Source organism: Styela clava, chromosome 4, assembly GCF_964204865.1.
Source record: "Styela clava chromosome 4, kaStyClav1.hap1.2, whole genome shotgun sequence".
NCBI classification, from domain to species: Eukaryota; Metazoa; Chordata; class Ascidiacea; order Stolidobranchia; family Styelidae; genus Styela; species Styela clava.
This window is the reverse complement of record NC_135253.1, coordinates 21,655,387-21,671,221: the sequence shown is the minus strand read 5'-3', so window position 1 is coordinate 21,671,221 and position 15,835 is coordinate 21,655,387. Positions and strand designations below refer to the sequence as shown.

The following is a 15,835-nucleotide window of genomic DNA, read 5'->3' as shown; positions in this document are numbered from 1 at the left end:
TCCGATTATTCCAATAACTTCTTCTCCCTGACATTAATATTGATAGCGATGCGTACTTTATTAATTAGATTGAGTGCGTTCGGGTCGAATGTCTAGACGTAAAATGTCAAAGCTACGATGATCCGATAGAACGAAAATATCAAAAGATGAAAATGTAGATAAATGTAGATAGAGAATAAAAAGCAGAATTACTGGACGTATTTAAAGTGTGGATAAAGGGGAATAGGGCAATTTCTGAATATGTGACGTCATACACAAAAAATGACGTCATAAGACTCTTCAGAACGCGAGGAATATTGCGTTGCAGTTGTATGTGTGTTTATTTTTCGTAAAAATGTAACAGTATCTGCATAATAATAAAACAATATAACAGAGTTCAAGATCTTACTGGCCTAAGACTCACAGCGTATATTAGAACAACGAACATGAAATAGCGAGAATATACAAATAAAACGTACAATAAATAGGACAGAGAGTTATGGCACAACGAATATAGTTAGTACAATAGTAAGTTTATGGCAAGTTTGAAATCGTACCTCCGAAAATTAGATTCACGCGTGCTCATATGTGCCAAAACTCAACTTTGCGATCTGAAATGTTGTATTGAGTCGAATCAGTGTTCCGGCGACAATTGTCGATTACCCTAAGCTAATAAATCTTAAAGTTGATTGGTCGGGGCCAAAATTAGAAGCGGAAAGATATTTACGGGCCCCCGGGCGTGGGGAGCGCACGCAGGGGATTATACCGGTTTATATTATTGATATACTGGTATAATTGAAATGAATCTAAAACGCAGAAAGGTAAAAGCATAAAGTGTTTCATAAACAATTTCACTCAAGTTCGGCGGGCCAGGTGACCGTACATTTGAACCCATGTGTATATACGCGAGTTCAATCTATATGCGGATGCTAAAACCCATGGGTTAGTATGGGTTCAAATATCCGTGAAACAAAAAACTTTCTATAGGTGCAATAGCACGCAGCTGCAATTGTGATGGTTTCAAATGTACGTGGGTTCAAACGTAATGGAACCGGCGGGCCATATTAAATCGTTACGCGGGCCGTTATTGGGCCGCGGTTTGGTAATCATTGCCGCAGGTCTTTTTGAACTCCCAAACGACTTGCGTTAACGTACGTACGGATGAGGGTTCCGCTTTAAGTTTCGAACTTAAGTTTCATATATCGTATTCCATTGGCATTCTATAAGTTTTAGTCCAACTTTACCTCTAATTATCTCTAGTGAAATCAGGTCAATCAGTCAGCAATTTCTATAATAGTGCCTGCATTAACAACTTAGTTAGCGATTTTATATACATAAATCAGTTAAGCCATTCAAAATTACTCAAAAGAGGCTAAAAATCGTTCGTTCTAAACTCAATAAAACAGTCAGAGCTGGCTGAGACGACTATGAACGCGCTCATTTTAATTATATCAGCTCATAAGTAATACCTTTCGGTTCTGCTCAGTAGCTGTCTCAGTGTGTTTTATTACAGCAATGACGGCTACTTTATATTCACAAATCACTTTTGGATCATTCCATATTACTAAAAACTAGGCTAAGAATCGTGCGGCCTAAAACTCAGTAAGACAAGCAGAGCCGACTAAGCATATGGGCAACCTCGACCTCACTTACCATTCCCGTCTATGCCTGATATGTATAGTTTTATATCTGCATGTATCTGAAACAAATAACTGACTGGCTAACCCTATATTCCCATACCCGACATGGACTGGTAAGCAGATAAGAGGATGCGGTTCGCCATACGATTAATCCGTCTTATCGGCTTTCCCCTTCGGGTTAAATATGAAAATCTCACTAAAATATTTACTATTTATACTACTTGTAATATGCAGTTCTCTTGCTACACTTTACCCTGATTGACAATATCAGTCATATTTACCTAACCGCCTAAACCTGGCAAAGCCCATTTTCTTTACGCTGTTCTCAGCTTATACTTGTTATCTCACTAGCAACCGACATAACTCAGAAGTCTTTGTATTGATAAGGCAGGTCAACGAGCTGATACGTAATTTCCGGACTTCGTGAAACTGTTCGTTGCCTGATAATTGACATGCAAATACGTCGAGCAACGGGAAGCAATTGTAATCATCACCAGTGTGCGAATAGCTCGCGCTTGTTTTGTTAATATTATTATAGGGTGTCCATGAAGTCTTAAAATTTTTCAAAATTGCAAAGGAAATTTATCGATACCATATATATGTTGTTTAAGTTCTCACAGATGTATTGAATGAAGTAAAAATACTTAAACAATTACTGACTGTTTAAAAAACAACAAACCTGGTTATGATATACTGAGAACTGACTTCATAACAAAATTGAAATCGTAAAGAGACTTTATGGACAGCATGTATTTTAACAAAACACGCAAATAACCTAACAAAACATAGATACACTGAGCTCTTGTTGTCAGGCCTATTTGAGGTAATATCTATACGTACAACTAACAACAACAAAAACGTTAGCTAACGTTTTAATTACCTATGCCCTACCAGCGTTTGTCAAACTTTTTTTCCACGGAACACCTTGGTGGGTGATTTCAAATACTATAAAGTTTGCTGTGGACTCCACAATTAAAAAATTAGGCCGACGGTTAACAATTGGGCACGAGGCCTATCTGCCTGTTCAGTCAGCAAGGCCTGTTCATCTATTTGTCGCCAGTTCGAAGACAAATTTACGACCCACGGTCTCCGAAGTACGCCGATATCGTCATGGCGACCAATTTAGTCGCCATTTCGACCCCTGTTATGCGGAACACTCCGAAGAAGCTTGCGGAACACAGAATGAGAAACGCCGCCCCATGCAAACAACTTTAACCTGGACAAAGTGTTATATTTTCACTTTATTATATTTCCATTGGTCCCGCGTGTATTTTACATTTCACAGGCTTGAAATCGGAATAACTTTTCGTGTTTTTCATATTTAATCCCTCATCGCTGTATCTTCACGAGTGTTACGTCATGTGTCTGTATCGTGAGATCACAGTTAGTTATCAGAGCAAAAAATCTGGACAAAACTATAACTCGTGGCTCGGCTTTGTGGCGCATCGTGCTAAACATTAGGAATACGCTCGTCACCGCACCTCTGATTACCCTGCGTGGGTTCGAATCCCATGCGGGGATAGTTATGTGCGAGAGGTTACTGGATTCCTCGTCGTAGGGTGGTTCACATAACAGCTAGTCGGTTGCGGCTTCCTCTGCTACCAAGTGCATGTATCTGAAAACGAATAACTGGCCAACTAATCCCATACCCGACATGGATTTATACCCGGACGATAGGCCATGGTTCGCCATATGATTAAGTCGTCCTAGCGGCTTTCTTTCCCCAATCCCAATTGTGGAATACTAGATGATCAAAATAACATTTCTCCAAAGAAAAAGAACTGTACGATGCGAATCAGTGCAGATCCATAATGTCAATGACCAATTATCGATTAAAAATAAAACTGCTCTACATGTGAGCGCTTTATTCAAATGTCGAACAATTTCAAATTAAATTAAGCATAAAATGAATAAATATATAACAAGTGAACAAGGTAAGCCCATAATTTTATAATTGCCCAACGAAATCATAAACTGTGATGAATCCAAAAATTCAACTATACAATAATTTAAAATAAGGTATACCCTGGATTCGTTCATTGGAAATAAATCGAAGTTTTATCTACTACAATTTCAACATGAAAAGTTGGATTGATTAGGATTATACACAAGGAAATTGGAGCAGAAAAACTAGACAAGGAGTGGTTGCAAATTTGCACCCACTATTTAATTCAGTGTTTCCAAACTGGAAGGTAATTACCCCCAAAGAAGTGATTTGGCAATTTTTAGAGGGTATATTTACTGTTTTAACAATTCATTTTGTAAACCCTGTAGACGGTTCGCAGGGGCATATTAAAAATACCAAGATGACGCACAACCTGAATAACCCGGTACACATACTACCGGTATGTTCAGGTTGTGCGCCATCTTGGTACGAATACTTCAGGAGCACCAAAAATAACTCGCTACAGATTGAAGGCTAATAATATCAGAGCTAGCGCAAGTTTAGCATCTTTAATCTGATCTGAAGGTGCAATAGGTGTCAGTATTATCGCCATGTTTGGCCAAAGAAAAAGTCATAACGGTATTTTTATGAAAGTGGTAATTGGGCTTTTGGTGATTCAATTTGGGGGTAACAATATTAAAAAAGTAGGGAACAACTGCCCTAATTGGTAATACAAATATAAAACATATAGTTTGTCAATAATAATAAGTCATAAATTAGCCGGTAAACTGGAGTAAATTGTGAACATACAATATATTTAAGAAAAACTGCATACACTCGCAGTCCCATCTTATCACTGAACTAAAACTTAATAAATTCTGAATCTTGCACATTGGATCGAAACACACAGTCACACATAAAAACTTGAAACACATAAACTTTCTGTAGTAAAATCTTACATTTATGCACATAGAAAAAACACATAAAATGTTAAAGCATATAAATACACACATATAAAAACACATACAATGAAACATTGCACACAAACAAGCCACGTGAAAAGGTAAACCACACATACAGGGGGACACATGAACACAAAATCTTGAAACTGATATAAATCCTTCTTATGAAACATGGCACACAAATAAGCCACATGAAATGGTAAGGCACACACACACATAAAATCATGCACACACATTGAACTAGAAACGATGCAAAACTGCACTTGCATAATAGTAACATTAATATAATTAGTAATCAAGAATATTTTAATATAATATTTTCAAACATGGAATATTGAGAAAACACATACAGATACACAAATAACACATTGAAATCAATGACTTTGAATTTGGAAACGCAAGAAAATTATAAAATGTTCTGATTGGTTGAAAGTTTTTTAATTTCAGGAAAAAAATTTCTCCCCCTCTTGTTTTTCAAGCAATAGACAAAACCGTAATAAAATAAATTAAAAGTTTAATATTAAGTAACAGACAACTAATGAAGTGAGAATGAAAAAATGGAACTATACCTATTAGATGTGATTTTAAAAAAGGGCTTGAACATTCTAGAATTCTGTTATGCCATTAACTTGTGGTAATTGTTTTGAAATTTGACCTAAAATTTCACTGCAGAAAATAAAATTATGTAAAAAAATCTTCGAATATATATAATTTCAATTTTGTCCCTGGTATTTTTAAAAAAGCATCAAAGGACTTTCATGAAAAAACACAAAAAGATGGTTAGAAGCACAAAAATTAAGAATAAAACTTAACAAGAATTGAACAAATCAGGAAAATGGAAGTTTCGAGATTGAATAAAACCAAGATTGGAAAAAATTTAGTGAAAAAAACGAATGTGTTTCATTCGGGCAAAGCCAAATTGCTTACTGTAGCAAAAACATTTCGCAAAATATATTTAACATTGCCTCTGTTACATCCCAAAACAGAGATATAAGTCAAATTTCTGAGTTAAACGTCTCTTTTATTTTTATTTTACTTCAATTAAACATGAACAATAATATCTATTTTATAAATGGTCACCCACCAATATGATGTTCCTTCTTAATACAGCCCAACTACAAAAGCATTTGCATTACAAAAAATGTAATAGGTCGTTACATATCAGTAAATGCTGTTACAGAGCCTTGTTCAGAGTGCAACACATATCTTCTTATTTTTCTTTATATAAACGGCTACTCCACAGACGTTCTTCCTAATATGGCCTGAACTATTTCTCATCTAAGATACCTTTTCAGACAGCTCAGTGGCATGGGTGGCGCATTGTGCTCCCTCCACCATCAAGTCCTTGCATCTGGAACAAATAACTGGCTAACTAATCCCATACCTGACATGGACTGGTAACCGGACGAGAGACCGTGGCTTGCCATATGATGAAGCCAAATCATCGACTTTCTTCGGCCCCCGGGATAAGTACCATAAACTCGAATAAGGGTCTGCAACCTTTTGTCGCTCGCGGGCCAAAATAAGGGTTGCAAGTCAGTGGCGGGCTGTGAATCCTTACGCTGAGCATCAACTTTTCTGCGTTTGTTGCCATTTGTCAAATTATAATTAAATTATAGGCTAATTAAACAAGTAATTTTGAATTTTATCCTTGTTAGATTATAATATAATTTAGTTTAAACGCGTCTCGCAATAAATTCTGGTACGTAAAAAGTATAATCGTCAAAACAGCTGTTTTGTTACTATATATAATTCAGTGAAGCGTCGCTGGCGGGATTGTATTACTCCGCGAGCCGTAGGTTGCCGACCCCTGCTATACATGTTTCTCTAATACTGTCTACTTAGTATCTAAGATATTCAATATGTCTCTATTTACAGTGTTCGCAATATTATATCCCCAAACAAAGTCTATATGATTAAAATCAGGAAATATTTTTGTCCATTTTACATTCGGAAGATCTTTTACGACAGCTCGTCCATCAGGTGGCGTCACAAGCCAATCTAAATCTCCGAGAAAGACATACGTAGGAACAGTGAACTTTGATAAATCGTACGCTGGAGGCTTAAACTGCAAAAAAGAAATTTTTCTAAGTTTGAATCAAAGCTTCCCTCATCCTGAAACTGGGCACAAAATTTTACCTTTTTCAACCTAGTAAAAAGTATGAGCCACAATTTTACTGTGGAAGAAAAACTGCACCAATTAATTGCATAGTTTGGCGAATAGGGTAATTAAACTCATGAGGATTGCTGGGTTCATGTCGCCGTAGGTAATTATCGGCTGGATACTGCTGCGATCGTGTGCATCCAGCAATTGTAACGCCCATGTGGTGCATGTTCGCAGCATTAGCAAACATCCCTGAGCAGAGTAAGCACCATATATATTTCCTATCTGGCATACTTAGAATGTAATGGTTATACTCTTATTACTTATCGATCTCGATCGGTAAGTATGTTGATAGGTATTTGTCTGTTTCACTTTCGTATGTTACGCGATATCTCACGAAAGCGATGTTGAATCTGCTCCAAATTTTGCATGTGCATTCATCATATCTCAGACCAGAAGCCTATTGATTTTGGATCAAATTATGTCATATAATTAGCGAGTTATTAATTAATTAGTGATGTGACAAGCAGTGTCGCTATTGAGTCAGAGCGGAGGGAACATGCGGAAGATCAATAAGTCGGCGGTCTCTGATTGCTATCTAGTGTTTCATCTCAGGGGCTACTTGATCAGAGCCTTGTTCAGACAGACTAGCATATTAATACATATGAAATTCAAAATAAATAATCATTCAGTTTAGACATCCCTGTGCTAGACACATTATCGCTTCAGTCAGATAATTGAAGCCATTCTCACCTTTTTATAATGTTGATAGTTTTTCCATCTGCTTCCATAATCATAATAAATAAGTTGATTTCCACCCTCGCATTGTTGCGACCAGTGAACCATGTTCTGAGTTGAAGTCCCAGCCGGAGCATGGGAGAGATACATGGGTGTACGAGACTGTAAAAAAAGAAATATGAACGACAATCAATATCCAAGACTGGCAAGAGAGCAATGCTCATTTACATGACGAATGTCAAGAATTGTAACCGATGTCAGGTGATGGTTTGCCGATCATTTGGTGTGAAAAATAAGGCCACTTAAGACTGAAAAAATTATGTGCAACACATCATAAATAGGCGAGCAATGCTTAAATATATTGACATGAAGATCAACTAATACCTCACCCTCAGCAAATCCTTTTGCAAATTAAAAAAAACAGAGCAATAGCCTTAAAGACATTTCTTTCATCTTTAAATCTGAAATCAATTGCTCTATTAGTTGCAGGAAAAAGCGACAATCACCAAAAAAAAGAAAATTTCTACAAAATGATTTATAGGTCTACTTTGAGTCCAAAATGAGACGAATTCCATCAATAACAATACGAATGCACATATCCAACATACCGTATTATAATGGCTTAGTCCGGTTCCCACCATTGCATGTAGTATTAAAGAGCATGTATGTGGAATATCATAACAATATTTCTCCGCAAAATCTGCAACGTAGCCATTATGTGCAAACACATCTCCTTCACCAAAACAATTCCAGACTTTCTGAAAAATTGAAAAAATTTGTTGAGAGTCTGTAGGCTTATGTGCTGCAATAGTGACAGCAGGTCAAAAATAGGAAGAGTCCTATATCCTACACCGTTTGAATGACCTCCTCCATAAGGTACTTGACATTGGTTAGAAATGAATATATAACACTAATTGCCAATTGAATGGCACCCTCCATGGAGGTATTGGGCCGCCAACCTACAGCGGGTTAGGAGTAAGGATGGATATATGGTTGCAATCGCCTTTTGAATGGCCTTCTTGTAGAGAGCACAACAACACTAAGAGCAGTAGTTCCCAAACTGGTAGTTGCGAAATATCAATCCTTACCTGGAATAAACTACTTTTTATTTGCCCTTGTTTAGAAGTTGACATAAAAAATTTGTTAAAATGAAAAAAAAAAGACTTCCTTTTACCTGTATTATCTTTGCAAACTTTGCCAAAGCTTTCAATAAACCTTTAGAATGAGAGACATAAGCAGCTGGAGCCAAAGCGATGAATTTGTTAACTCTGTCTGACATTGGTTGACCTTGAGATACAACTGATGTAATGAGATTCGTGCAGCCTGGTTAGGTGAATCGAATAAAGCTTTTAAACGTTGCAATTTTTACTAAAGGGAAATAACGAAAGGGGGAGGAGAAATCAGGGCCAATGGAGAGAAAAATAGAAGAGATTTGCGGAGCTTGGATGAGTAAGTAGAAAAAGATTTTATAGATTAGAAATCACATTTGTAGAATTAAATAAACCTATGAAAATGGTGCAATTTTTACATACAAATCACCTAAAAGGGGAAACCAGCAGGTATTATTCAAACCTTTCAGTCAAGGCTTCCATCAATAGCATATCAAGATCAAAGCATGTCCCTTGCTTTGAGAAAACTTTATAAATAAAAAATTTTTCATTTGGTTTATTTTCATGGTATAGAGCAGCGTTTCTCAAACTTTATTTTTCTCTGGAACACCTCAGCTCTTCATTTAACCTCACAGAACACCAAGAAATTGAAATGGTAAAATTTGTGGGTGGTTTCAACAATTTAGCTTATGGTAAAATCAAAAAGTTTTCAATAAAAAAATGAGGCCGCCGGATAACGATATCGAACGGTTAGGGAAAAGACCGCCTGTTTTGATAGCAAGGCCTGTTAGCCAATATGTCACCAGTTGGGAGACAAACTCACGACCTAGAGTCAGCTGTAGGTCCAAATTAGTTGCAACTTTGATCCCTGTTCCGGTGATCGCTACATGGAGCTCGCTTGGGATGAGTTTGAGAAACGCTGGTATAGACATTGGAAATCGAAATAATCGCAAAACATCCATGATTGGTCTCTCACCAGTTGCCCATGTATTACTATCAACAAGCCCAGCCTAGAAGAAACAACATTCCATATTGCACATACCTTCAGAATGACCGATGAAGTCCAATTTCTTATGCCCAGTTTGGGATAAAACAAAATCCACCATAACAGGAACATCATACTGCCCCATCTCATCAAAACTGGCAAACGAAATAGATTAAAGTTAATTTACGAAGTGTTTACCTTTAATATCACTCATAGAGTGTTCACTTAAACCCCCCTTGAAGTGAAAATTTGGGATACTGAATGAAATTGTATACAAACAATTAAACACGATATATTGTGTGGAAACTACCTGGCCTTAATTGCGAATTTGTGCTCTATTGAAGTCGATCCATTTAAAATAAATTCAATATCCCATATACGAAAATGGTATTTCAGAATTTCGTCAGAAAAGTGAATCTCCATCTCTGATTCAAATACCACAATAAACGAAATCAAATCTCTTGGCATTTCATGAGTTTACTTCAATTCTGAGAGACCACATACAACCACACTTCAAGCAAATTCTTTTTTTTCCGAAGTTTTCTACCCATCCATGTTTGAAACAGATGTCAAACATAAAACAAAATTTAAAGATATTCAAGTAGCAATCAGACCTCCATTTCCAAAACTCTTTATCATTTGGATGCAAATGTTGATGCCTTGTTGTATATCTGTTGCCTCTGATATTTCCCAACCAAACCTGGAATAAATAAAGTTAGGTGTTATGGCCCAGTACAGTGGTCAGCAAGTTTTTTTAAGTGAGGCCCAAATAGTGAAATGAAAAAAGTTACAAAGCCTAACAATTTTGTTGAATTGAGGGTTTTGAGAGTCTAAAAAGTGTTTAAGATGTGAAAAATCGTATGATACAGAAAAATGAATTTTTTTCACAATGAGGAGGGGGGTTTCCGACACTCAAACCTCTCCTGGCTATTCCTCTGTATATAGATATAGGGCAGTCACAAAAGATGGCTTCATTATATGGTAAAACATGACCATACCAGCTACCAGGTAACAATCCAGGATGGCTACGAGAATATTTAGATAAAATTTTAAACGCATGTATTATATTTGCATATATAAGGATACCCATACACAACCAAAATGACTTAGGCTTACAGCATAGCAAGATGATATTATTTCAATTTTAACAATATAGATGACAATTTGAATGTATTATTTCAAATAACTTGTTGTAAGGAAGTATATGAGACTAACCTATCTTCTATCATTTCTTTATTTGCGCACTTAATATGTATTTCCAAACTTTGCCAAAGAACTCAATAGACAAACAGACTTCCTTATTGTGCAATTTTTTAATTGTTTAACAAAAAATACATCTTACATCATATCCCATGTCAGCGAGAATGAACGCAAGACTTTCATTTCGTAAATTGTTGATGTAACAATCACATGAACTCAACAGACCATGAAGTAAAAATACTGGCAGCTTGTCTGGGTCTGCAATGATAAGCAATATTCCATAATTCCAACAGAATTTTTCTTTTCATTGTTAATGCAATTTTGCCAAAAAATAAGAGTCCAGGCTATTTGGAAGGACGTAACCTTCGTGCAAATTGTTCTATTACTGAAACTTCTGTGTACAATCACACACAAACAGAAGTTTGAGTGTTAAATGACTTTTCTTCAATTTTGTAGAAGCAATGAAAAATTTCATGCGTTCTGTTTTTGGGTATAGTGTGGTTTTTCAATGACTTCTAGTGGACTGGGCATGACCATGTTTGCATATGTTATTCGGATATTCCTAACCCCCACCTGACTACGTCATCCAAAAATTACATCACCACAACGTCACAATCACGTCATATAGCTTGCAAAATTATAGCTACAAATGGCCGAAATGACATCTGCGCCAATGATAAGAAACTCACTAACGCCAGCAATCTCTCTCATATCGGGATCTTAATGAGAAAACGAGAGAAATAGCTTGCTCGATTTTGGATGATCAACTGCGCGTTACAGATACCAACTGTATATTTTAGCGGGCTTTTTTAGTTACTGTGACGTAGTCAGATGACATATGCAAAAATTGTTGAGCCACGCCAACTAGAAGTATGTGTGGTACTAAACTACACCACACGCCTGTATTTTGAGTCAGATATTAGATGCGTGTACAGAGAATTGTTTATAGCAAAGTTCTTGAATAATGTTGTATATAAAAGTCTCATACCCTTACAACTTGATTCCCTATTTCCTAGAGACTTACGTGGTTTGATTCTTGGCGATCTGACCCTGATTACAAGAAGTATAAATCCGTCTGCAGTTGTTACGTAATGCTCATCTGCTTCTAGTCCTTTATTTCGAATCAGTTCTGTCTGTTGGAGAATACAGAATAAATATTAACTGGGAAATAAGGAAAAGTTCTTAAGACTGAACAAAATGAGTCAAATATATTATAAGTGATTCAAGAGTCTTGCTGCACACTAACATAAATATGTTTCTGTAATGTCTCGTCTGACCAAACTGGTAAGCCGAGGTGAAAAGGAGTCGCGAGAAACCAAGACTGGTTATTGAGCAGCGACACCCGTGAAAAAAACCTAACAGTAATAGATAATACCATAAAAAAATAGAAAAACTAGCAAAAGAACATAGGAAGAAATTACAATCGGGGCGACCTGATTTTCCAGGAGGCGCCCGATACACAGAAAAAAAAAACGACTCCTAGCACAGTAGTTCAAGTTACCATGGAAACAGCAGCAAGAGTGCAAGACGACGACAAAGTATTACTCATTGCCGTTACTGCGTTGCTCATAATGGATCGTGACGCCGGTGGTTGGTGGATGGAAATTTTCATATATATATATATATATTTTCATATACAGAAACATATTTGTGTTAGAGTACAGCAAGACTCTTGAATCACTTGGATAGTTATCTTTACTCTTGCTACAGCATCCTTGCATTATATGCATACGGATCCGCCGACACAAAAGCATAGAGGAAGGATAAGTAGTTAGTCCCGCAGGAACCAAATATATTACATACATGAAATTGTGCTGTTTTTTTGTGAACAAGTCCTATTGACTGATTTAACTATGCCATTGTATAAGTATATTAGAATACACAAGGCAAACTCACAGGAGAGGAAATTTAAAAAAGTTTCTAAAATATCAAATGAGGTTTAAAACTGACTGAAAAGTAACACATGCTGACATGGGCATTTTCTCATCCTGTGAATTAGAATATAGGTGAAAAACATGACTATGTACTCTCTAATCAAAAGCTTGTGATACTGTGATAATACATGATTATGAATGAAAAAAACATGATTAAAGGCCCTCTAATTAAACTTTAAATTAAAGCTGGAAGGCATAGCTGCATTGCGAAAGCCGGCAAATTTTATTTCAAAAAAACTAATTCACTATCTAGTGAGTTTCCCATTTTCTGAGTTTATTTTCTTAGATTTCAGTATTTATGAAGAAATAAAACTTACTGCATTTCTCTTTGCATCTGGGTCAGGAGGTAATTTCCCAATATGTTGATAATTTTGTCCAAATTGTGACAATATTTCTTCAAAAAGATGAGAAACGTTTCCCCATGTTTCGGATATTTCTTGTTTGTGAAGTTTTGAAGCGTTAAATTTCTTTAGAAACGTCGTAAATTCATTTTGTAGTTCCAAAAAAGCTTCTTTTTGTCCAGAAAATTGTCCTTTTTCAACAGTGAAACCATAAAGAGTAACAAATAATGCGGTCAAAATTACGATAATCTTGCCGCAACTCATCGTTAATACTTTAATCTACATAAAGCAGAAAGAAATGCCATATAAGCTATATCAACTTATCTATTATAAAGTCACATCGCTCGCTAAACTAAGCAAGCAGCAACTCTCGAGTTTACTCGCGGTCGTCACCTAAACTGACCAGCTGATCGACGATTGACCTGAAGTTACCTCATTTAGTCTTTGTTGCGCAACAGACCGTGACCAGGAATGCCTAATCAGCGATTCCACCGATAATAACCCCGTTCCCGCGCATAATCATATATGGCGCTAATCAAACTTCTTTGTTATGTAACAAAATTTTTGACGGAACTAACGTCTATTCCCTGTGTGATGTCACTATTTTGACAAAGTATCCTGAAAAACATTATATGACATCATAATACTACCATCATTAAAATTTTTTTCGTTTGCGCGCATTACAGATCGAGATGTGTGACTGAATAGAAAAGGTTTTCAAATTTTTCCCGGGGAGGAGTGAGAAGACGATGACTCAGAGATGAGTCTGCATTACATCTAAGTGATTGCGCGTTACCTTGCTTACAGCAAATAGTGTTAAAAATACGGGTTATTCACACGGTGGTTCGTGTCCGCTCTGATTACCAGGTCAGTAACGTAGTTCAGTAGTTGTAAAATGGCTAATTAAAATTAGAATTTGAAACAGTTCTTATGGAAGAATTATGATTTCAATATCACTTTGGCTCGGCGGTGTGGCGCTTTGTGCTAAGCGTTAGGAATACGTATGCATAGAACTATATTTTAATAATGTGAACGATTGCAGCTACCGTGTTTCCCTGAAAAACAGGCCTAGCCCAAAAATACGACCTAGCTAGCCTGACATTTGAAATGATTTTAATATAAGCCCTCCTCTGAAATAAGACCTAGTAAAGAGATGGTGACACAGCCATGTTAGTAACGACAACTTAGTATTCCGCATGCGACTAGTTGACCAGGCAATTGTTTCGCATGCATGGAATTCTCTTTTATATAATATTGACAGTTGCAGCTTTCTTATTCCCGACCATTGCTTCTTCCAGTTCTCCACTCTTAGAAAACACAGAAGCTGAAGGGATATAAAATCAATGAAAACAACTTGGATAAACTTGACAAGATATGAATTAATATAATCTTACTCTGATATTTTGAGCCAGCGATACGAATGGAATGATGTACAATGTACACAATACGCTAGTCAAGGAATCTAGTTACGTAACTGTCCTGTAACAGCTGATATGATAATCTAAAGTTATTCGAGAATCATCCTTATTTTTCCTGCGCCGTAGCAAATATGTGATAGAAATTCCACTACCAGCATTAATATGCTTCAAAACAAATCGTTTTTCCGCCAAGTTAGTATGACGAGGGCTACATCTATTTGTTGAATTCCTTCACACCGATTCGTTTCTTGATCTGTAGCTTCAAATTCCTCAAGGCCACTTTCTACTGTCATATTAGACACAAACCTAAAACTGCGAATACCTCCATGCGAGTCATTAGTCGCTTACTACTCTTCCATCCTCTCTGACTTTAGTTGAGGGCTCGCGACCTTATTTTGAACAACTTAGTATGACGATATATCGTAGTCGAGGGAGATCACAAAACTTGCTAGACTTGTGTCACAGGTTCCTTTTTAGACTTGTGCTACAGGCTCCATTCTACTCGGCTATATAAAGTACTCAAACTTGAAGAATTTCTGCATCGATCTATATTTAGCCTGGTAGTCTGTCGGACCATGTTCGCGCGCTTTTTGTTCACCGTGTCCTTACGAACAATTGGGGGTATTTAGTGGGCGTGGTTCTTTAAATGACCAGTCATTATCCTAAAGAATCGTATCTCATGACAATTTCCTTTTCCACCCTTTGTGCGACTGCTGTAGAGATATCATGTTGCAATGGTCACATTCTATATAAAGATCTCTGGCTATTATTAGATTTACAAATCGAGTACCCTTTTTAAAACTAGAATTTCTTTGTCCAGTTGGTCAGTAACTGAAGAGTCTTTTGTTTGAACAAGTTGCAACTCGAGTCGTCGAGTGCTGACTGACTGACCGATAGTGACCCGTGCGCAGTTAGGAAACACGCAGAGCTCAAATCAAACAGCTTATTGAAAATTACAAGCTTCTAAATCAGAGGTGTGCAGCAGGCGCCCCGTGGGCCACATCCGGCATGCCAAGCCACTGGTTGTGACCCTTGTAAATACTTCTCTTGCCTAGTGATAGCTGACTGTGAATGGTCGTATCGTATCCCCCAGTCATCTATAGAAAACTTAATTTTCTCATTTTGCTATCATATATATATATATATATATATACTGTATATTATGTGTTTTCTGGTTTGACGAGAAAAATAAATTCTCTCTCTATCCCGCTAATTTTTTTGCATGGCCCATATAGATGTCTGAAGTTGGTTATATGGCCCACCGACAAAGAATGTTGCACCTGCGTGTTCTAAATGCTTTTAGCTTGATCACTGTATAATAGTCAGTACAATTTAATGACTCTCGTTCGTTGTAGTCGGCTTTATCCTACTATTGTTCCATCACTAATTTTCTGTCCTGTTACTGATTCTGTTTATTTTCGGTTAAGATAAGTTGAAGGAAGTCCTAACATATTCTTGTAAGATAAACGGAACCAAAGTAACATTTCAAAAATGCGTTGTGAGCCAGTAATACACTAGTACGTAAGGGAATAAATATTTT

At 36.7% G+C, this 15,835-nt stretch overlaps 1 protein-coding gene across 1 annotated transcript; it reads right to left on the bottom strand.

Annotated features, from left to right (window-relative positions):
* Positions 1-3,469: 3,469 nt before the first annotated feature.
* Positions 3,470-13,301, bottom strand: LOC120327182 (gastric triacylglycerol lipase-like). The gene is made up of 9 exons (XM_078111925.1): positions 12,854-13,301; positions 11,627-11,735; positions 10,745-10,860; positions 10,017-10,102; positions 9,460-9,557; positions 8,483-8,631; positions 7,917-8,066; positions 7,324-7,470; positions 3,470-6,534 (listed from the first exon to the last, which is right to left on the bottom strand). Exons 1-9 carry the CDS (start codon positions 13,139-13,141, stop codon positions 6,304-6,306), a joined length of 1,374 nt encoding a protein of 457 aa, XP_077968051.1. The 5' UTR covers positions 13,142-13,301; the 3' UTR covers positions 3,470-6,303.
* Positions 13,302-15,835: the final 2,534 nt, after the last annotated feature.